Below are 25,183 nucleotides of genomic sequence, written 5' to 3'. Positions count from 1 at the left end.
AATACTTCTAAGAACATGTTTTTTCAATGGTGTAAAGTCCAGTTTTGTTTTGTTAAAATGCTTTCTCCACTGCATGTGCCCTTCTCCCACCCCCACCAAGTACTGAGTAATTCAGAGTAATTTTGTGTCCCTGGTGAATGGGAGCTGCTCAATAAATGCTCGTTTCTTTCAAAATACTCTGATGGCAGACATTTTATATTAAGTGATGTGAGTCAAAATGATACAGGTTGTCTGCAAAGTCAGGAGTATAGGTACACTTATTTTTAAGTAGAACATTAATTACATTTTCAAATGTGTTAGGTATGTTTTCAGGTGAAGTACTTCTAAATTTAAAACTATGACTCTAGTTGATAGTCTTAAAAAGTAGAATAAATATACCACAGAAAATCTAAAAGATTTTGGAAAGACTATATATTTTTCCTTCATTTTAACAATTGACCACACTGCTTTAAATTTAAAGATACTTCACCTGAAACAATATCTGAGGCTGAAGAAAATGTATTGAACATAATATCTGCACAACCTAAAAATAACGTTTTCCAATTTTGCAGCTGTCCTGTATTATTTCCATATGACTTATAGTAGGCACTTTTATGATAGTTGATAATCATAATTTGTCACACATGTATTATTTTGTTCTTCAATTTAGTCATTTAATAATGTTAACTGGTTATGATTAGACCAGTTACAATTCTAAATCAGAGGACAGAGCAATGAAAAGATAGGCCAAGTCCTTTCCTTCATAGACCTTTTTAGCAATTTTCTGAGAAGCAATATAGTATGTAAATACAGTCTTCAGAATAGAGGTCACACATCTGTAGTTATAGGTTTACTTATAACACTAAATTTACTGTAAACTTCTTATATGATTTTAAACATTCTTTAAGTTATCTTAGGATAATCACTGCTGTTCTTTTATCTCATACGCTTGCTGTTAAACAAAAAATGAAATTCACTAATTCCAAGTGCATGAGGAGTCTAGACAAATACATACAGCAATGCAAGCTATACCATAATTATGATAGAGAATATTTCCATAATGCCAAAAAGCTCCCTCCTGCCCTTTGCTGTCGGTTGTTCCTCTCACTCCCCCAACCCTTAGCAATCACTTATTTCTAAAAACAATCACTTTTCTAGAAGTCTGCAGTGTGTTTCTGCATGGCTTTTCCCCTCTTTGCATAATGTTTGCATAATGTCAAGCATCCATGGTATGGCATGGATCTACATTAATATTTATATAGCCACTCAATTTTCTTTGGATTTATGATTGCAAGAAATATATTTTTTTATGCTTTTACTTTTAACCTATTTGTTTCTTTAAATTTTAGGTGCATTTCTTAGACAATACAGAGTTGGACCCTGCCTTTTTTTTATCTAATCTGATGACTTCTGCTTTTTAATGAAATGTTTAGTCCATTTATATTTAATATAAATATCAATATAATTAGGTTTAATTTACCTTCTTCCTAGTTGTGTTTTTAAGATTTTAAAAATTTCTTCTTATAATCATTCCAATTCATTTGCACTATTGGTTGTTAGTTATATCTCTTTGATTTCATTATTTTTATTTTCTCCTGGTCATAGTTTGGCAAATGTTTTCCTGTAAAGGGCTAGATAGTAAATATTTCAGGCTTTGCAGGCTATACGATCTCTGTTGTATTTATTAAACTTTTTACACTGTAAAGTAAAAGTAGTCATAGATAATATACAAACAAGCAAGGATGGTTGTTTTTTTCTTTCTTTTTCTTTTTTCTTTTCTTTTTTTCTTTCTTTTTTCTTTTCTTTTTTTTTAACAAACACTGGTATACTGTACTTTGCTGTTTCTTTCTCTAGGGTTTACAATGTACAGCTTTAACTTCTCAATAGCTATGCTTAAATAACATACCACTTCATATGTAGTATAACAATCTGACTACGTTATATTTCTCCCTTCCTATTATCTGAGTTATTATTGCCATACATGTTTGCTTGTATATATTCTATAAACCTTAAAATGTTTGTTATAAATAGTACATTGTCTTTAAACAAAATTTATGAGGTAAAACATATATTTTATATTTTCCCATATTTACCATTTATTTTTATCTTTCTTTTAAAAAAAAGTTTATTTTTTTAGTAATCTCTATGCCCAATATGGGGCTTGAACCTACGACCCTACAACCCCAAGATCAAGAGTCACATTTTCTTCTGACTGAGCCAGCCAGGCACCCCTACCATTTCTTTTCAGATCTAAATTTTCACCTGGCATCAATTCTCTTCTGTCTTAAGAACTTCCTTTAACATTTATTTTCATTGTGAAGATCTGTTGCTGACAAAGTCTCTCAGCTTTTGTTTGTCTACAATAGTCTTTATTTGCTTTTATTTTACAAATATATTTTTACTGTATTTAAAGTTTTAGGTACACTGTTTTTTTTTTCAGTACTCCAGTGATGTTTCTCTCTTGTGTCTTGGTTTGCAAAGTTTCTGTCAAGAAGTCTACTGTCATCCTTGTACAGTTGACCCTTGAACAATGCAAGAGTTAGGGTTGCAAGCCCCCTATGTAGTAGAAAATCTGCTTGTAACCTATGACTGCCCCCAAACTTCACTACTGATAACCTACTATTGACTAAAAGCCTTACCAATAAATAAAGTCACTTAACACATGTGTATGTTATAGGTATTATATACTGTACTCTTGAAATAAAGTCAGCTAGAGAAAAAATGTTTTGAAGAAAATCATAAGGAAAATAAATTTACAGTACTGTATGTGTATACTGAACACAATATATGTATAAGTAGACCTGCATATTTCAAACCTGTGTTGTTCAAGTTTCAAGTGTATTTGTTCTTCATTTATAAAATGTCTTTTTCCTCAGGCTCCTTTTGAAGTCTTCTATCATTGGCTTTCAGCAATTTTGTACACTGTGTCTTGGCATTATTGTATTTGTTATACTGCTCAAGCTTCATTGAACTTCAGATCTTGAATAGTTTCCATCAACTTTGGAAAAATTTTGGTCATTATTTCTTCAAATATCCATTCCCTTCTTTCCTTCTGAGACACCAATTACATGACTACATGATACTGTCACACCATAAGTAACATTCTATTTTTTCAAGGTTTTTTTTTTCTCTCTCTCTCTGGTCTGCATTTTGGATAGTCTATTGCTTTGGCTTTATGTTCATTGATATTTTCCTCTGCAATATTCTGATGTTAATGCCACTCAGCATACATTTCATTTTTAATACTGCATCATAAATTCTGACCTCTAGGAAATTCAGTATGGTCTCTTTTAATCTTCAGTTTCTTTCCTTATCATACTTCTGTTCTCCTCTACAATGTTGAACATATAAACGATACTGTAAAAACTACTTTAGTATTTATGCTTTTCTGGATCTGTTTCTGTTGACTGATTTTTCTACTGGAAAAGGTCATATAAATGCATATATATTTTATTTTGGGTCCATCTCCATCTCTTGGGTCCATCTGATTCTTTTTTCAGGAAACAGAGTTATGATTTCTTTTGTTCAAGTGTCTGCACGCTATTGATTTATATTCTTTCTAGTTATTTAAATTGACAGCATAAATGGTCATCATAATTGGAAGTTTCTTTTTGTTGTTTTAATGCTTTCAGGTAGCCATTCTTTGTTCTGTCAATAATATGCTGAGTAAAAAGTTCATTCAACCGACTGTTTTTCTTAATGGTAAAAAATATTTCGTTTATTCAAATTGGCCACTATTCATATTGGCCACATTTTTCTTACACACACATAAAACACAGCATTTGAATTTCTAGTCATAATGATAAAATATATGTATACTTAAGTGCAATTAAGTTGACTGCAGTGTTAAATTATGTAAAAATATTGATATTATTGAAAAATTAATGTCCTGAGAAGGACATGTTACAACTCCATGAAGAAAAACTGTATAGTTTCAATTTAGGGATATATCAAAAGTTCATTGCTCAAATATTTTCATTTACCAGAAATCATTATCACCTCATCAATTATGCCCTTTGAAAGCTTCATTACTTTATCTATTAAGAAAAGCATTGAGGGGGCGCCTGGGTGGCGCAGTCGGTTAAGCGTCCGACTTCAGCCAGGTCACGATCTCGCGGTCCGTGAGTTCGAGCCCCGCGTCGGGCTCTGGGCTGATGGCTCAGAGCCTGGAGCCTGTTTCCGATTCTGTGTCTCCCTCTCTCTCTGCCCCTCCCCCGTTCATGCTCTGTCTCTCTCTGTCCCAAAAATAAATAAACGTTGAAAAAAAAAATTTAAAAAAAAAAAAAAAGAAAAGCATTGAGTTTGATATTTTTCTATTAATATTCTATATGTACAATGAGATTAACATAAAACAAGCACATCTATGTATTCTTCTATTTCTGAATGACTCTTCATGAGAATGAATCAGTTCTGGAAATACAAAGTAACATAAAATCATCCATATTCTGGGAATCTATACCAGGAACATATTGACTGTACATATCAATATTATTATATTCATTTGTATTGGAAAAAGTTAAATAATATATTTCAAAAACAATAAAAATTTAGTATCAATTTATTTTGAAATACTAAAGTGTTGATGAAGTTGTTACAGTGACTTCAGATACTAACATTATTCCTCCTAAGTACTAAGCGTTGCAAAACATTCCATAAGAAATATCTATCTATGGAGCCTTTTCCTTTCTTGGTAATTTTTTTTAGGATAAATTTGTAAATAATTTTGTACTAAATTAGGTACCTGATTTTTGGATTAAGATTTTGGGAAATTTTTTGTTAAAAGCTTACATAAAAATGATCATTGATTTATAAAACAGTATGAGAAATTCATGATTGCTATTATTACTACTCCTCCTCCTCTTAGTACTGCTCCTCCTCTTCTACCACCTACTTGTCTATTGTAACTTGGGTGGGAATAACGATCTTTTTGTTAATTTTGCTTATTTCTTTCCCATAAGAAGGAGAATAATTAACAATTGAGTCTCTAAATTGGCTATTAAAACAATATTTTGTCTAATCTGTTCATTATTTTGGGCAATTATAAATTTACTTTAGAAGGAAACTAAGACTTTCTGGTAGATGTAATAAAAGCCAGTGTCTAACTAGTACTTATCTCTTTGTTACTGAAAAGAATTTCTTTCTTTTCCTCCCTTGGGGTTTCATCTTTTAGTAACAGTACAAAACTTACAACAATCCATGTCAAAACCGGCTAGCACCTGTAGGAGCAGTCACACTAGGAAGACTTGCTTGCCAATTTATACTTAATAGTGTGTGCCATTCTGTGGCTAACCATCAAGAATCTGTCAATAGTTGGAAAGAATAATTTTAGTGAGTGCGAGAGCCATTCTAAATATATTGTTGAAGAATAAGGCTAGTTATGAACATAAAATTATAATTATTCATATTTGCTGTATAGTTTAGAGATTATTTTTTTGCACATACATTTTATTATTTTATACCACATCCCTTTAGGAAAGCTTTATTATCCTTGTTTGATGGTTAAAAAAACATGATTTTCAGGAAGATAATAACTTGGCCTAAAAACACATGGCTAGCTAGTATACAATGCCATGAACTTTGAGGTGAAGTTTTAAAAATTATATTGAAATTTCCCCCCAAAATTCAATGGAAAGCAAGCAGAATTTGTGATTTTCCACTTCAGCTATTTTCCCAAAATATACAGGTCCTCAAATTCCATCTCCCAAATCCATAGGGTCAGATGTGTTCCAGAATTGAATTTTTAGATTTAGAAAATAATATTGGCCACATAATGTATACTATGTAACATCACATAAAATGTTATTCACCTTCCTGTCAAAATACTTACAAATTTACTGCATTTAAAACAAATATTTTGAAATATCTAAGCTCATTTCCAAATATCTAAGCTAAGCGTTCCAACTATGATCTTTTTCCTGTATTTCCAACTTCTTCACTAATGGCTCAATCTTAATAAACATGCTCCCATCTCCCTGATCTTCAAAACAGTCTCTCTTCCCTCACCACTTTCCCATGCAGTTAGCTCTGTATTCTCACCTTTCCTTCACAATGAAAATTCTTAAAAAATATCTACTGTGGCAGACAGATAGTTGTCTCTAAATAGTCTTTCTTCTTATCTTCTTTAATGTTAGGTTTGGGCCATCAAAAATAAGCCATATTCTTTTCCAGTGGACATAATAGAAATGGTGTGTGTAATTATTTGATAATATGTTTTAACTGAAAAGACCACTCTTTGTTCTCTGGTATCTCCTTCTTACCTGCTGGATGGAATGTGGACAAAAGAATCAGAGTTCCCACATTTATCTTTTACTGTAATATGATTTTGGCAAGAGAAGCAATAGATGGTGGAACAATGAGATAGATTACATTTTCAATACCTTGGGGTCCCTAATATATTTATATCCACTATATTCAAATCCTTACCTCACATCGTTCCTCAAACTACTCAAATTTGACTTGTCCACATGCCACTTAACTGATACAACTTTCACCACGGTCCATCAATGACTTATCACTATACTCAACAATACTCTTTGGCATTATTAATATTGCTTCCTATTTCTCAGCCCAATGCTTTCCAACATTTTTCACATCATAGAACACAAAACAAATGATATTTGCACTCACATTGGGATAACAGACAAAATTGCTTATGGCTGGAAGTAACCAGCCTGAGGAGTGCCTCTAACCACCCCAGGTCCCACAGGGCTTTCTGAAAGTATAAAGGATCAGTGTCATGATAAACCATGTAATAAACTGATAGCATACTACTGTAATATGGCACATCTTTTGGGCAATTCAATTATAGACATTTCAGTCTCTTGTTTTTAAAAAATATTCCTTCCCTTAACATTTCTGAAAAATACAAGCTTTTTCCAAAGTTCTAAGAGGTTATTTCATCTACTCCTATGACTTTAATTAAAATCCAAATGCTCTATCAGCATATACAGTCTCAAGTCTACATAACATCTCATTTCTTTTTCTGACACCCAATAGCAGAAATTCAGCTTCTTTTACAGCATCACCTACTGGAAGTCTTTTAGGCACTGAGTTCAATTTAGTATCTTTACCCCAACATATTTGTCTTCTTTTTCTAAGCTCAGTGAATGTCACCACCATACACTTAATGTTCAAATAAGAACCCTCAGAAGTCATCTTTTGACTCTTCCATTTCCCTCTCCTTTATGTCTCATATCCAACAGGTCAAAAGTAATCTATTCATTCTTTTAGAGCACGCCAGACCTAACTCAGAAAAAAAGCAGATTATAACTTGTGGTTAAATTAATCATCATGCATTTTTTTAAGTATGTAAAAATGTTTTTCAACTGTAAATCACCATAAAATACTGACAATATGTACAAAGAACATGTGGTATAGTGGAAACATAAATAGACATAGAGTCAAAAGTCTTAAAGTACTGACTTGAGTGTCTAGTAGGCTAGGAAATCATTTATATTTGAGACCCTGTTTTCTCACCTGTAAGCATTCCATTTGTTCACGCATTCAATGTGCAGTTACTGGGTTCCTATGTGTCAGGAAATGTGTAATATGTTGGGGATACAAAGATGAAAAGATGAGTAAGACATTCCCTTTCTCTCAAGGAAGGAAGGCAAACATGCAAAATAATAACTGGTTTAAAGCATACATCCTCAATGGAGGCAATATTGCCTCTGAGGGTGCAAAATTTGTTTGTTTTTGTTTTGTTTTGTTTTTTGAGGTGGGCAAAAAAACCATAACTTACTCCTTTTATGTATAAAACACAGATATACATACAGTACTTAAATAGATATATGGAAGATTTGTGGTATTAATTGAACGCCAGTTCTGAGCTAAGGAAATTACTGATTATCCCATTTGTCCCTCACAAGACACTTATGAGATGGGTATTATTATTTCCATTTCACAGTGATTAAAAAAAATGGCTTGGAGGAGTTAAATAATCTGATAAATCTATTGGCTTCTAAAATATAAGTCTAATAAATGCAGAAGTCCTATCTCAACAGGTCATTAGTCTATTCCCAGTACAGGCCAATAATATCTGTTGCATGGATGAATTATTATGAGTTAGGAACACATGGAGAAGTCTAGTAAGTCCATGATGTATTAAATCTCAAGTCCTATTTTCATAATCTTTATGCTGTTAAAGGTGTCCAACACATGGCTTTAGAAAGGACTGATGGATCTATGGATGGATAGATGGTTAAAATGGACAGAGAGAAGAAGAAATAAAAAGGAAAAGAGAGCAAAAAAAAAAAAAGGTGGACAATATCCATTCTTCCTTTCTGTAAGAGTTAGTGTGAGAATTAAATTAACAAATTTATATAAAAAAAACACAACACAGATAATAACTAAATGCAAGGTACCTGATAGAAGTTTCATTAGCAAAAACATAATATGTTCCCTGATGATTCTCCCATGCAGCCAGTTCATGCATTTTTGTGTCTCTTAGAGTCAAACTGTTATCTGCCACACTGCTTACAGGACCAGCCTTGGGTTATAATGTTCATGAAACACAGCTGGAACTTGGATGAACAATCATTTACTAGAACTTTCCAAAAAAAGAAAGAGTAGCTGAATAATAACTAACAAAAGTACACACAAATATAGGACTATAGTTCTATACGAAATACAATCATACTTAGTGTCATCAAATTAGCAAAGAGCTATTCATATAATTTTTAAAAAGAAGATAAATTTTTCTTCTAATTTATTTCTTAATGTAAGACCTTGTGTGATTATATTAAAATTATTGGTCATGGATAAGTCTGTACTACACTTAAGTAAAAAATAATTGTTTCAATTACATATGGAATCCTGACTCCAATACATTTCAACTGTATGTCCTTGAGCAAGGTCTTTAAGCTCTGAGCTTCAAATTCTTAGGGTAAAACGGGACACCTATCCAATCAGGGTTATGAAGAGTAATGAAAAATACACATAAAGCACCTAGCATAGTTCCTGGCACAGAGTTGGTACTCAGTAAATATGTTTAGAGAAACACAGGCTAACTTCTTTTAAACTCTAACTAATTCAACAACTAAACTTTCTCCCTACGTACACTGTTTCAAGTTGAGACTTTGGGGGCAAATATAGAGTGCATTCCGTTTTATCCTTAACCTGCGTAATACTTACATTATCTTAGCTTCTGATTTACCCAAGTTATATTTATAACAACACCATTTTATTTATCATTTGGCTTTACTCTGAAGTGTGACAAATTTTTTTAATAAAATTCATAGGCTAGTAAACAATGTATTTTTAAATTATCTTTGTTTTTTATTTCAGCTGTGCATTTTGATCTATACTGCAGTCACAGATCAACATAGGAAATAATAATTATTGATACAGATCTATACTATATATCAAGTACTGTTTGAGCTTCAAATTAAAGCTTTTGGAGACTTTTGTTCCTGGACCACAAGAAACTAAACAAATTTAAAGAGACATTTCAGTTTATCTGTGACTGCTACATTTAGTTGCTTGCCCATGCCTCAAATTCATTTTATCCCAGATCCTAGAATAAGATGTGGTATGTGTGTGTGTGCATGTGCACGTGTGTGCATGTGTAAGAACATGACAGAACGGGTTATAAATCTCAGCCATGCTATTAACAAGCTAATTAGCAAGTTACTGACTAAGTTTCCTTATCTAAAATGGAAGAGTTTGGTGAAAAATAAAATTAAGATAATTTATGTAACAGGTTCAGCAGAGTGCCTAAAGAACTATGCAAATACTTAACATTTTTTGCATTTACTTTGGCTGTCATCATAATTTTCTATATTAGATATATGCCAGTAGTTATTTCAAATTGGCCTGTGAAACAAAAATGTGATTCTTAACTTACTAAATGTGAACCAGCTATACAACAACCATGGCAAGAAATCACAAGTCCATATCACACAATACTTTTAAAGAGCATACCATATCCCGCTGTAGAAAGACCCAAGTGTTTCATTCTATTATTCACAAGTTCAGCAAGCTCTTGTCTTTCTGACCTCCTGTAGAGGTTCAGTCGCTGCTGGGTTATTTTCTCAGCTGTTTTACCAGAGTGTTTTGGACCTTTTCTGCTCAGTCTTCGGGCCCACTGCATGCTCTTTCTCCGCAGCAAGGGATGGTCTGACTGGTCGCTGGATGTTGAGTTGCGGTGGTTGCTTCGGTGATGACCTTGTTCTTTGCAGTCTTTGGTGTCTTCCCACTCTTCTACACTGATAGATATTTGAGACTGTAAAGGAAATGGATATGGATAATTAGATATTTTAGGGATAATTGTAACCTGGAGGTATGCTGATATCTTTTGCTAATATCTTGGTATAAATATATATTTCAGGAGACTTTCCCCAGAAAGAGCAAAATCGTGATCATTGAGTACATTTTGTTACCACCAAAAATATTATTTGAGAATACTTCTTTTGAACTTATATATGAACCAGATATCTTTGCATCTGCAATATAACCCTACTAGCATAGAGTTGTTTGGAGACACAAACAAAAAAAATATCTTCTTTAAAAAAATTTTTTTTAACATTTATTTATTTTTTGAGAGACAGAGAGAGACAGAGCACGAGCAGGGGAGGGGCAGAGAGAGAGGGAGACACAGATCCAAAGCAGGCTCCAGGCTCTGAGCTGTCAACACAGAGCCTGACACAGGGGTCGAACTCATGAACCGTGAGATCATGATCTGAGCCGAAGTTGGTCACCCAACCGACTGAGCAACCCAGGCACCCCACAAAAAAATATTTTAAAATTTTATTCAAATAAAGTCAATGCAATGAACTTTTCCAAATCTACTACAGGCATTTCACATGAAATTTAAATAAATAAAATGCAAGTTGTTTTACTTTTGGAATTCATAATATTTTAAAAGATTTTTAAATTATTGCTCTTTCTCAAAATGGCATTGGAATGAACTTTGTAAAGTGTGATTTTTTTTAATTTACTCACATGACCCAGAAGAAAACAAAACCACTTTTTAATTAGTTCATGCATTAACTATTCATGACATAAACCTTTTTCTGATTAAAATATTAAAACGTATTTCAGGAACTGTTCTCAGTATTCTAAGTGAAAATCTGTTATAAATATTAATATTTCACAAATGTACTCCAGAATCATAAATAAAATTTAAATCAGGCTATTCTCCATTGGAAGCAAAAACAATAAACAAACTCAGAAAGTGTATTTTGATTTACTTTTTTACTACTAAATCTGATTTTTAAAGTAAGAAGCTTTCCTTTGATTGTAGGCCCTTAATAAATAAAAGCTTCCTGTTTCAAAATGTTGCTTTTCACACCAGGAATTTAAACGAAATGCAACATGGATCAAAGCTGAAGGTCTTACCTTCTAAAAGGATGCATATGCAAATGAACAGTTTCCTAAATTGTACTGTACATAAGGGCAATACTCATGAATCTGCTAACTGTGTTTCCTTTCTATGCATGGAAGTTTGAACTTTAGCTCTATCATTCATGTTTTGCTGGGTTTCAAAGTAATACCATTTAAATGACCAATTTAAGTAAGGTCAAGAGGTAGATCCAATAAAACCCTTTAAAAGTGAATGTAAGTTACCAAGTCTCAGTCAATGCCTTCCATACAATTCCTAGTGGCAAGCTATGACATTACCTCACACTTAAATTCAATGAAAAAATTTAAATATTCATCCACATTTCTGTTTCAAAACAGTGAGCGATATTAAAAATAATTTGTTTTAACTTTCAAATCTCCACAAGAGAAAATTTTATTTTAGTGTTTTTAGAAAACTTATTTGAGACACAGAATTTAAATTGGAAGTAATAAAATTTGGATGCTGCCTGGTTTTGCAATCATGGATACTTTTATGAGTCTTAACTTCCTCTAGTCTCACCTACTTGATAATATACTGTAAACCCTCTTCTGTGGAAGTAAAATACATAAGCCCTTGAGTAATATCTACCATCAGTAAATAATACCAATCTTTGTTCAGTAGATTCAGTTTATATGTACTTTGTAGCAAAAATGAAAACATACAGATTTAGACATTTTGGCTTGCGGGTTTTGTTAATCTTAAATTTATTTGAAGTGATCTTTCTAGTCAAAAGTCCCTGTGAGTAATAGTTTGATTTCCTACAAATGTGTGGAAATAGTAACCTTGCCAGTCCCATAATTCAAGTAGAGGATGAAACCCTATCTGTCTTTGCAAATGATTTTTCTCAGTTATATATACCAGGGAATGTATCAAGCAAACATCTAAAACATGAACTGAAGCCTACGTATGTATAAGCTATAATTACTGAATACCCTGGTCATCATTGTTTTGAATTTTCGTAAGAAAGGAATGGCATGATTTATAAAGAAAATCCATAGGGATCACAAGGCCTTTTTGTCAATTATTCAATAAAATAAGTATCATTTCTTTGTATATTTCACTTTAAGTACAGAAAAAAGGAATTTGAAGGATTTGAAGATTAATTTTAAGAAATTTAAACCTGACAACACATAGGTTGTTCCTTGTGTTTTGAAATTTTCAGGTTTCTCTCCCATATTTCCAATATGGCATAATGAAAAGTACACTGAATTTTATGTATTAAGATCACAAGTTTGAATGATATTTTGGATATTTCCTAGCTTTGTTCCTACAACAAATCTGCTTTAACCACTATGTAAAATGAGAATAATAATAACCATCTTCTACCTCATTGAAATGTTGTGCAAATTCCTATAACACATCAATGTAAAAAGAAAATATGTGCCAACTATAATTTTCTACATATAATAATAATAACACATCGTAGTTAGAATGATTATCGACAATAACAATTACACTGGAAATAAACATTAGTTTTTCTATTCCTGGGTACACAGGTGTGTACACCTGTGTGCTTTTTAAAAAGGTCCATTTAGGGGCGCCTGGGTTGCTCAGTCAGTTAATCTTCTGACTTCAGCTCAACTCATGATCTCATAGTTCATGGGTTTAGGCCCGCGTTGAGCTCTGGGCTGACAGCTCAGAGCCTGGAGCCTACTTCGGATTTTGTGTCTCCCTCTCTCTCTGCCCCTTCCCCACTCATGTTCTGTCTCTATCTCTCAAAAATAAATAAATGTTAAAAAAAAGTTTAAGTCCATTTATAAATATACTTTCTTGCTGCCATCTCATCATCTGGATTACCTCTATTGTGTTTTTAACATGACACACCATAATCTAGTGGGAACAGTGTGGTGCTGGGAGACGAAGAAAGTGCCTTGATCGTAGGACTTTCTCCTGAATTTAGAGTCAGAGTGACAGACTGCTTAAAAGCAAGACCACTGCCATCAGATAGACCTGGGTTTAAATACATGTTTCACCATTTACCAGCTCTGCATTCGTGGTTATGTAATTTAAACTCTAAGATTACGCCCATTTCCCTATATGAAAAGTGGTAATTATAGTTTTACTTTGCCCACAGTGTTTTTCTGAGACCTAAGAGATAATACTTGAAAAGTGCACAATATAGTGCCTGTCTCAGAAAATGCTCACTAAATATTAGTTAATATTATGGTTCATGATCTGGTATGAAAATACAGTAAAAGGGAGACAAGAGGAAGAAATAATTATGAAGGGTTATATAAAAGTGAGAAATGGGTATGAAAAAGACAGGAATGACTCATCTTTCTGATGTAGTTTTCTCTATCAGTGGCTGTATTTTACAAGAAATCAAGGTGTTGTAAACAAAGATTCCTTGGGCGTAAAGATTCCTTGGTTAAAGTTTTGTGAATCTGAAGGAGAGAACAAGTATTTAAGTGGAAGGGGAGATTTATTGCTCTGCACTGCTTCTAGAACTTATTCTTTATTATTTCTATGAATAACGGGAGGGAGGACTCTGGTGTGAGATTTTTGTACTTTTACTATCAGAAGACTAACATAATTACTAACATGAAAATCAAGATTTAATACTAATGTTTACAAGAATGAAAAAAGACATTTTCATATTGCTATTGCTATGGTCTGATCTGAATGTTGTATCCCCTCAAAGTTTCTTTGTTAAAATCTTAAGCCCCAAAAGTGATGGTATTAGTAAGTGAAGTCTTCAGAAGATGATTAGGTTGTAAGTGTTGAGCCCTCATGAATGGGATTACTGCCTTTAGTAAAAAGACCTCAGAGAGATCCTTAGCCTCTTCTGCCCTGGGATTATCCAATGAGATGTCTGTGATCAGAAGGGGGCCTTCATCAGACCATGTTACCACCCTCATCTCCCACTTCCAGCCTCCTGAGCTGTGAACAATCAATTTCTGTTGTGTATACGCTACCCAGAGCCTGTGGTAATTTACTATAACAACTTGAATGGACTAACACATATTTTTTATGAAATGCTTCTGGGAACATATTTATATAGTTCAATAAGGAAATGAAAAATTCATATGGCTAATCAACAGTTTTCATATAAATTTAAAACATTATTATTTTTAAAAATTATATTATTTTCCAAATATTGATCAAACTTAATACGGCTTCTAAAAAGGCTGTTTCTTATGCCTAAAACAGCTTAATTAGTTTCATTGTTTTCAGAAAGGTAGAAAGTGTCAGAATCACAATATATATCAAACATTCTTTTCCACACTCTACATACACAAACACATGCACATGCACACACACACACACACACACACACACACACACACCCCAAAATGACTCAGTTCAACTTCCTCTCAATTTTTTTTCTTGAAGTTATTCATGTCATAAGGTTACTGAGCAATCTGTGGAACAAAGTGGTATTTTAAAATAAATCAATTCACCCAATAGTTTGAAAGTGAGTGTTTGTAATCTAGATTCATGACTCCCTTAAGAATAGTTTTATAGGCTTTAAAATAGACTTAAACTGTGCTATGTGATTTATGATTGAAGACATCCTGAATTGTTGTTAAAGAAAACTGAGGAAAATGAATCACCAAAGATATGTTAGTTTAACACTTAATAAAAGAATTCCTATCTAATGTTTTCCATTAAAGGAAGGTTAGGAGCGCCTGGGTGGCTCAGTCGGTTAGGCAACTGACTTTGGCTCAGGTCATGATCTCACCTTTCCTGAGTTCGAGACCCACAGAGGGCTCTGTACTGACAGCTCGGAGCCTGGAGCCTGCTTCGGATTCTGCGTCTCTCTCTCTCTCTCTCTCTCTCTCTCTGCCCCTCCCCTGCTCACACTCCATCTCTCCCTCTCAAAAATAAATAAACATAAAAAAAATTTAAAGGAAGGTTAAAGTATAAGAATACTTGAGAGATCATCTGAATTTAATCCATATGCACCTTGGCTAGTGATCTGGGGTCTCATGGACATTTCTTTGTATTAAAAAAAGTTCACAAAAAGATGTTTCCCCACTTTCTATAAAGGCTCAGATTAACCATTTCCTTTAGTCTGTGATCTAAGAAAAGATAGAAAATAACTAGTTACATTGCATTTAGATGTATTTTCAGCATATTTTCAGAATCACAGAGATAAGTAGACAATAAACAACATTATAGTCTAAAATACGCTGAATTTGGAATCCAATGCTACATTGTATTTTCAGTCCTACCAGGCTAATACCTCATGACTTCGAACAAACCAACCAAGCTTCTTGAAAAATAGTGACAATTTTCACAATTTTCGATGCAAAAACAAACAAAAGAATTCTGTAGTAATTCTCTAATATAAATTCTAAAGTCAAATAATTACTCAAGAACTAAGGTTCAAATGATAGCTTCTTTTTAAAAGTTAATCACCTGGTGGAATAGCAAAACTAATTTCAATCTCTTCTTGACTTCATTTTCCGTATCTAAAGATCAGATATTTTGTCTCCATGTTCTATTTCATCTATTAGTCTGTGAATATAAAGTTTGCCCATAGCACGTAGAACCTCTAGTAACTCACCATTCCAATCTGATAACTTCAAAGTCAAAATTTAATTTTATGTCCAAGTGAAAAAAAATCCCAGGTTGTCTATTTAGAGACAGTGCTAAATAATCCACAGACTTGTCCTAGCTTTGTAGCACTGTTGAACAGAATACATCTCTCTCTCTCTCTCTCTCTCTCTCTCTCTCTCTCTCCCTCTCTCTCTCTCCCCCTCTCTCTCTCTCTCTCTCTCCTCTTTTTTGTCCTCTTTCTCTTTCCATCTCCCCCACCCCATATCTAGTACCTATCTTTCTGTTATTGTCCCTAAAAGAAAATCAATCCTAGTCAGTTACTCTTATACTTATGAATTCACTTTCCTTTTTTATTGTTTGTTCTAAATTTATACATTAAGTTGCATATTCACACATCCTTGGCAATATTTCGTGTGTGTGTGTACATGAATGTGTGTTTAATTAAATCTTTCCTTTCTTTGGTCTCTGTGGAATTTTGAAACCTAGCTAATTTATCATCTTGATATTATTTCTCACATTGTGGTTAATTTTTTCCCCTGGGCCTTTAAAACTGTCATTCAGAAACAATCAGTGTACAGGGGTTTCAATTACCTAACAGCCTTCCTAGTGCTTTTAGACCCAGAAAATCGTACTTTTTTCTTCTTTCTTTAAGATCTTAAATATTATTGTTATGTAATTGCTAACAACATGGTGGCTGTCTTCCATAGAATTTACATTCATCTGAGCTACTAAGAACAAATTGAGAAGGGAATGTTGTTCTTATTTTAATTGGCTGTATTATTATATCAGGTGTCCTAGTAAAGTGATTCCTAAAGATGTACATGATAGATGGATGGCATATATATTAGCTACTTTATTTTTCATCACATGTTTAGGAAGTTATACTCCAAAAGAACTACTTGGGTTCTCTAATTTATATAGACCAAAATCTGGGCAACGTGTGTGGGACAATGGTAGAAGAAACATAAAGTTGGATTAGGCAGTATTTATTGATATGGACTCATTAAATAGAGATTCTGCATTGAAAGTTTCAGCTTGGGGAGTTAGAAAGGGTTCTAACAGTTTATCTGGTTGATTGGCTGAAACATGTACCAAAAGGTGACCCACAGTAAGCAAGTTGGACATGCGGAATCTAATCTGGTTTAATGTAAAGCAAGGGATTTAAAGTTGTGAGAAGACTGGAATGTAAGAGTAGATTTTTCACTTAAAACATATTCACCCACAGTGAGAGGGTCTAGAAGGCATTCCTTTCACCGCAATTGTGAGAAATAAATTTGTGAGCAGATCCTCAGTACCCTTGAAGAGTTCCAAGATCACTCTTCTCCCTGGGCCAGACCATAGTCTGATAATTGCAGTCACTCAGTTGGGAAACCTGAATGCAATGGGAGTAGCTGGATCCCAAGGAGGCATGGGCCAAGTGGTAGCAATCAACTGCCCAAGGTAAGCATGGATATAATGGACAACAGAGTCAAAGCAGCAATCAGAATAGTCTGACTTGCACAGACCCATGGCGCTGGTGTTCCTACAGGTAAAATAGGTGGGAAAAACCACTAAACTCTTACCTGATCTGCATAAGCATAAAACATCTAGGTCAGGTGAACAAAAATCTAACCTGTATCATAAAAATAGAGTGTCACAGACTTTCAAATAATCCCCTGAATTGAGTCAGTTTACACAACTAGAACGCTTCAAAGGAGAAGAAGCTTGTTCCTTTTGCAGAAGGATCTGGCATAGTACCAAAAACTTATACCATTAATCTTTTTCCCAGCCTTCCCCAAAGAGACATACAACCTTTTACCAGGGTGATTGTACACAGAAGAAAAGGAAATAATCAGACCTTTTAAAAAGACTACTGGAGACTGGCTCTGAAATGATTCTAATTCCAGGACACTCAAAACATCACTTTGGTCCACCAGTCAGGGTAGGAGCTTATGGTCGTCATGTGACCAATAGCTCAGGTCTGTCACACAGTGGACTCAGTAGGTCCCAGAACCCATCCTAATGATATTTTTCCAATTCCAGCCCCACATTGGCTCCCTGACCATACTGACCTACTATGATGGGAAAGGGCAAGCAGAAGCCACTAGACTAGTGGAAGAAAATATTAAACCAAAAGCAATACCAAATTCCTAGATGGACTGCAGAAATCAGCGCCACCATCAAGGACTTGAAATATGCAGTTTCAGTGGTTCCCATCACAACCCCACTCAACTCACCTATTGGGCAAGTGCAGAAGACAAATGGAGCTCAGAGACTGACAGTGGATTATCCTAAATTTAACTAGGTAGTAACTCCAACTGCAGCTGCTACACCAGATGTGGTTTCATTGCTTGAACAAATTAACACATCCCCTGTACCTAGTATGTAGCTATTGATCTGGTAAATGTCTTTTTATCCATCTCCATCAATAAGAAACACCAGAAGCATTTTGCTCTCGGCTGCCAAGGACATCTTCACCGTTCTACCTCACTGGTATATCAACTCTCCAGCTCTATGCCATAGTTTAGTTTGTAGGGACCTTGACAACCTTTCCCTTTCACAAGATATCACGCCAGTTACATTGATGACATTATGCTGATTGGACCTAGTAAGCAGGAAGTAGCAACTACCCAAAACTTACTGATAAGACATTTGCATGTCAGAAGGTGGAAGACAAAAATATCTGGCAAAAATATCTGGCAAAATATCTGGCAAAAATACAGGGGGCTCTTACTTCAGTGACATTTCAAGGGGACCAAAAAAGAAGCACAATACCTAGTGGGCTTTTTTGGACATTAGAGGCAACATATTTCTCATCTGGGTGTGTTAACTCTGGCCCATTTACTGAGTGACCCCAAAACCTGCCAATTTTTAGTATCCCAGACCAAAAAAAAATAGGCTCTGTAAGAGGTCCAGGCTGCTATGCAAGTGCTCTGCCGCTTCGGCTCTAGCATCTAGTAAAACCAATGGTGCGTGCAGTGTTGCTGGCAGATAGGATGCTGTTGGGAGCAAAACCCTGCCATCCTCTGCGAATGGCTACTCTTCTTTGCAAACAAAGGAGCAAGCTCCTTTAGGGCTTTCTTAGTATTATTATACTCTGTGGGTTAGGTCAATGGAAAACTGCAAGAATCTAATCCAGATAGAACTACTAATGGCCCAGACCACTAGACAGGAATGAAGATTTGAGTCACCTCACCAGACAGGTGCTGGCTGAAGGCAACAGGAATATAGAATACAAAAGGGAGTGGAAGGAAGTACCAGCTATGACCAAGTGAATAGTTAACAGAAATAAGGAATGCAATTGTCATGCATATCTCTCCCTTATTTTGTTATAAATTTATTTGACTGTGTGCATGTGTGTTAAGAAATATTTTTGTTTTCTTCCCTCTCTTATTTATCATGTAACGTAAAATGTATAGGCTTTATAACATACTATTTAAGTATTGTTAATTTTACAGCATACTATTTAAGTTACAGACATCAGGGAGACAAGGAAACATCACTCAAGGACTTTAGCTCCCCTTTGGTGAAGGACTTAGTGTGTTTTTATTTGTACGCAAAATAGTTATGTTAACATGTTAAAAGGAATTAGGACCTTGTTATTGTCTTTGGAGATTAAGCATGTTTTGAACAGATGTATAAGGTGCCTAATTGACAAAGAGTGAACTCATGAAGGTTAATTTTGTGTATCAACATGACTAAGCCACAGGGTGCCCAAACATCTGGCCAAACGTTATTCTGGGTGTGTCTGTAAGGGTGTTTCTGAATGAGACTAACATCTGAATTGGTAGACTGAGTAAAGCAGGTAGTACTCCCCAACGTGGGTGGGCCTCATTTAATCAACTGAAGATCTGAGTAGAACAAAAGGCTATTCTACTTAACTGCTTCAACTTTGAACACCAGTCTTCAGCCCTTGAATGCAGCTTCCATCTCAGCTCTCCTGACTCTCAGGCCTTCAGACTCAGACTAGAGTTACACCACGAGCTCTCCTGGGTCTCCAGCTTACCAACTGAAGATCCTGGGACTTCTTGCTCCCCATAATTGCATAAGCCAATTCCTTATAATAACACACACACACACACACACACACACACACACACACACACACACACACATCTACCTCTCTCTCTCTCATATATATATATATATATATATATATATATATATATATATATATATCCTGTTGGTTCTGTTTCTCTGGAAGACTCAGACCAATACAGTGACTTATGGCCCTTTACCCTACCCTCTTGGTGCACATGTGGAATTGTCAGTCTCAACACTTTTACCATTTTGGGTGAAGGTGTCCCTCCTGTCTATGAGGGCTGATCTCAATATTTGGCACAGCAAGCAAGGTATGCAGGCAATGGCCACTGCCACTGAGGATCTTCTTTTGCTGAGGCTTATTAACTGATTTCACTTCCTGCTGCTCAGCAAAATTTTTGAGTTGTGTTGCCATCTATTGTCAACAGTTTTATGCTGTGCAGTTTTATGCTGTATCTGTAGAGTCCTCCCAAGCTTCTGTTTATGATTAACTAATATCAGTTGGAAATTTTAATAATGAAAAGATAGGTGTTGGGGCACAGGGGCTGGGTGGCTCAGTCAGTTTAGCATCGACTTGATTTCAGATCAGGTCATGATCTCATGGTTCATGAGTTTGAGCTCAGCATCGGGCTCTGTGCTGATAGCTTGGAGCCTGCATGGGATTCTCTCTTTCCCTCTCTCTCTGCCTCTCCATGCCCCCCCCAAAATAAATAAACCTTAAAAAAGGTAAAAAAAAAAGATGTGGTTCAGAGATAATGCCCTCATTTTAACTTTTATATCTCAGAATCCTCAGTTGGGGAATATGAAATAGATGAGAAATAAGAAATTAAGAATATGAGAATGTATAGAAAAATTGACTATTCAGGAAGCCAAGAATGAAGCATTTTTTATGGAATAGAATGGGTGATGAATATTATCAAATAGTTCTTACTACAGCTTTTTGCCCTCTACTATATATGTCATAAATAAGAGCTATTGTTATAGAGGCACTGAGGAAGAGGCAAAGACATAATAAAAGGTCATTAGCTTATTTAGGACCATAGCACTACCCATGATGGGAGATTTTTAAATAAAAGTTATGCACCTTTTATTCATACAAGTATGTTATACAAGTTACTGGTGATCCTGAGAAAAGAATTTGCTAAACAGCAATATTTAAAGGTTAATATTTCTCTAAAGTATGCATAACTCTTTTAAGTTGTAGTGTTCAGAAATATATTTTAAATGTTTAATGAAAATGCCTTTATTATGTCATGTTTCCATGAAAATGTCACTAACCGATGCCACTAACACTATTTTACACTATTTTCTCATTGTTTTTCTTTTGAAGTCAGATGATGTCCACTTTTTTTCACTGTGTAGTAGTGGAATGTTTTTGTCTTCTCTGAAGGTATAGCATTTCTTCTCCAAGTAATGCTTACGTTTTTTGTCTTTTTAAAGAGAAAGTGATATTATCAGCATCAGAATTGCTATTACCATATATTTCACAAGTACTTTTTTGGAGGTCTTAAGACACCCCTTCAGTCTTCTAATTGTTATTTAACTTTAACTGTTGTGTGCCACATGTTGATGTGTGTCCACTAGGCCAGAATGAAGGTCTGGCCCAAATTTAGATTGATTTCATCATCATTAAGTATTGGTTTATAAGGAAACTAAAGAGTGGTTTTCTTTGACCAATTCATCCATTTTATGTCTAGAAACTAAACATAAGAGTGTACTTGCTTTCTACATAAAACATCCTTTTGGGGTTTCTATGATTAGGTTTTAAAAAAAATTTTTTTTAACGTTTATTTATTTTTGAGACAGAGAGAGACAGAGCATGAACAGGGGAGGGGCAGAGAGAGAGGGAGACACAGAATCGGAAACAGGCTCCAGGCTCTGAGCTGTCAGCACAGAGCCTGACGTGGGGCTCAAACTCACGGACCGTGAGATCATGACCTGAGCCGAAGTCGGAAGCTTAACCAACTGAGCCACCCAGGCGCCCCTATTAGGTTTTAATGTATTATACACACTTATGTGTGTGTGTGTAAAGAATAGCTTATACATCTGAATAAACTGACTTACAATCAACAAATAGAAGAGCACTGAATAAGCACATGGGTTTAACATCCTCATAAAGGCATTCCAATGGCTTACATTATTAGAATCATATTTTCATTGCCAGCTCTGTCTTCTTCACAGTTCAATTTTCTCTTACCACTTTCCAGAATTACAGGAATACACAGCCTAAAACAATGGTTTCAACAGTGAGTATATGTGTGTGGGGGCAGATCCTACCCATTGTAGGGCAAGTTAGGGAGGATATCATTCTATCACCTCCGGCATTTTACAGTCCAGAATAAAAGGACTTAAGCATATAAATTCATGAAAAACCATTACAGTGATTCTAATGGGCCAATTCCACCATTTTAAACACTGTTTCTCTCTCCCCCTTTCTCTTTCTATCATTTGAGAACCACTGACCTAAAACATATGGTAGTTATGGATAAATGAGCCTGTGGAAAGAAAATTTCTGTGATATATTTAATGTCTTAATAAATTGCAGGCATAATGGGGGTGCTTCGGTGACTGAATGGAGCATCTGACTCTTGATTTCAGCTAAGGTCATGATCTCAGGGTCACGGAATTGAACCATGTTGGGCTCTGCAATGAGTGTGGAGCCTGCTAAAGATTCCTTCTCCCTCTCCCTCTCACTCACCTCCCCCTCTAAAAAAATAAAAATAAAAAAAAGAAGAATAGATACAATGATATAAGACTTCACAGATATAAATATTCACATTCTCATGTAAAGAATCTACACAAAACAGTATTATTGATCCAAGTATACTGTTGCTTACAGAACACCACTCCATTATGCAGACCTAGATCAATCTTATAATTTTCCATCTGGTTCTGATTTTGTAGACTCTAGTGGCCATTCAACAGAAAGCTGTAACTAAAGGCCTAATTTACTTCTAATGGCAGTGCAGAGTGAAAGCATGATCTCCATGCAGTTTAAGATGTTAAGTGGACAGAAAGTCATGACTATGTAGTTAAATTAAATCAAACAGATTGGATTCACTTAAACAGCTTCCTGCTAATAAGTGTTTCAATGAGATTCTTATTAAGTTAGAGTAAGGACATAATTCAAGTAAGAAATGCTTTCCTGGCGGTGGAAATGCACAAGATAAGAATAAAAGCCAGAAAGTATTTAAAAATAATTGTAAAATGAGGTAAGAAAAAAGATATAAGAGTGTATTTTCTGTAAGAGAAAATGTGAAACAAAATTACAGATGAGCTTAGACTCACGGTGTGTGTGTGTGTGTGTGTGTGTGTGTGTGTGTGTGTGTAATTAGAATGCATTTGAGGTATATAGTGAATATATACATGTTTGACTAACATTATAAAGTATTTATCCAAATCACAAGAATACTTACTATTATATTATTTTATAAATTTAAGTGTGTTGATACAAATGCTTTCTAAGGAATGTCATCCACTCAAAATGGTGCAGCAGTGAAAACTGATTAAATAAGATCTATGGTACTCTATGTACTCTGCTCCAGAATCGTTCACCATTAGCTATGAATAATTAACACACAACTGCCCTTTATTCTAATTTGTGAAGTGATAATCATATGCTCCTACTTAGTCTTCACTTTGCTATGTGTTGAGAAGAGACCATTTTACACACAGCTAGTAAAGGGAGAAGCCAACATTTAAACCTAGATCATCTGATACCAAGTTCATTTCTCATTTGGTCAGGCAGAGTAACTGAATAAATGATCTGTACCAGACACAGGGACAGAAAGATTATCAATAAAGAATGGCTAGAATATAAAGTAGGGTAAAATCCAGCAAGAAGAAATTTGATTTGATATAGTAGGCATCAAATATCCACTATATGCATCATGCATCATGTGAGTAACATAAGGAATATGATCATTAATCTGTTCTATGCAAGATATTGAAGGGAAGAGAATTTAGATATTGTAAATCCACCAAGAAGTAATTAAATTCAAGAAAAGACATGAAGTTTTCATGTTAGCTTTCCGAGAAATCTTCCTTGTATGTTCACTGACACGTTCTGATCATCTTGATGGGTGCATCTGGTGCCTAGTGGTGCTCAATAAATATTTTTACCTCCTAGTAGATAACAAAGTGAACAGGATCTGGCAGAAAATAGGTTTGTCTTCATTTTTATGAATTACAAGGATGGAAAACACAAATCTGCCATCCATCAACACAGAGGTAATAATTGAAACCGTAAGACACAACGACTGTTGCAAGATCAAGTGTAGAAAAAGACCAAAAGACTATAAAACATACATTTAGTAAATGCCTGCTTATGGTTCCAGTGTCAGTTCCCATGTTGGTTCTTAAACAAACCATCTGAGGACCTCAGAGCAGATGGTGGAAAAGAGAGAGGTAGTTCAGAAACCGGTAGAGGCTGCTACAGTGAGACTTGGTGATTAAAAGAGGCTCTGGTGTCAGTGATAAATTCTAAAACCAGGTCTGCTATTTCCAGGGCTTTTGACCTTAGTCAAGTTAACTTCTCTATAAATCTGCTTTAAAAACGCGAATAATGTTGGAGTGCCTGGGTGGCTCAGTCGGTTTAGCATTGACGCTTGGTTTGGCTCAGGTAATGACTCACGGTTTGTGAGTTAGAGCTCCGCATCAGGCTCTGTGCTGACAGTGTGGAGCCTGTTTGGGACTTTCCCTCTCCTTCTGTCCCTCCCCAACTTGCTCTCTCTGTCTCTCTTTCAAAGTAAATAAATAAACTTAAAAAAAATGAGAATAATATTGTCTGCCATATTGGCTTATGGTGAGGATTAAATAAAATAATAAAGTGCTTAGCACTGGGCAGGGATCAAGATTAAGCCTTCAGGCGAGACTACTTGCAATGAACTTTAGCCTAAACTCAGGTGGTTAATGGAGTACTTTCTGGAAGTTAAAGATGAAGACCGGTCCTAGAAGTCCTAGATTGCTGCAGCTACTTGGGAGTCTTAAGCTCCAGAGCCAATCCCACGGACAACGGGTTAAGGACAAGTCTTCAGATGGGAGATCACATTGGCAGCATCTCAAATGAGCTGTTATAGGCAGAAATTGAACAATAGAAAGAGGGAGGGAAGTTTAAGAAATGAACCAATAAAAACAGGTAAAACACATAAAGAAAGTAACTCATAATATAAAAACTGAGGGTAAAGAATTTTAAGATGTAGAAAATAATGAACCCTGATAAAGGTTATATGATGTCTAAATAAATTAAAACTAGTTTAAAATGTCCATGATTTTGGCTAAAGACTTTTAGTGATTCAAGAAGAGAATAAATACAGTAGTGGGGAGAAACTGTGGAAGACA

The 25,183-nt window shown here is 34.9% G+C and overlaps 1 protein-coding gene across 9 annotated transcripts in view; it reads right to left on the bottom strand.

Annotated features, from left to right (window-relative positions):
- KCNT2 (potassium sodium-activated channel subfamily T member 2) overlaps positions 1-25,183 on the bottom strand; it is a 364,447-nt gene that overhangs the window by 18,414 nt on the left and 320,850 nt on the right. For 4 of the 9 annotated variants that reach the window (XM_047840789.1, XM_047840788.1, XM_047840783.1 and 1 more), the window contains one exon: positions 9,901-10,201. In XM_047840789.1, coding sequence (XP_047696745.1) covers positions 9,901-10,201 — 301 coding nt within the window. Of the gene's footprint in view, positions 1-7,455; positions 7,505-8,342; positions 8,528-9,900; positions 10,202-25,183 lie in introns of all 9 variants that reach the window. The other 5 variants (XR_007148220.1, XR_007148221.1, XR_007148222.1 and 2 more) reach the window with 5 other exon arrangements.

This window comes from Prionailurus viverrinus, chromosome F1, assembly GCF_022837055.1.
Source record: "Prionailurus viverrinus isolate Anna chromosome F1, UM_Priviv_1.0, whole genome shotgun sequence".
Lineage (NCBI taxonomy): Eukaryota > Metazoa > Chordata > Mammalia > Carnivora > Felidae > Prionailurus > Prionailurus viverrinus.
This window is presented reverse-complemented; position numbering and strand designations above follow the sequence as displayed.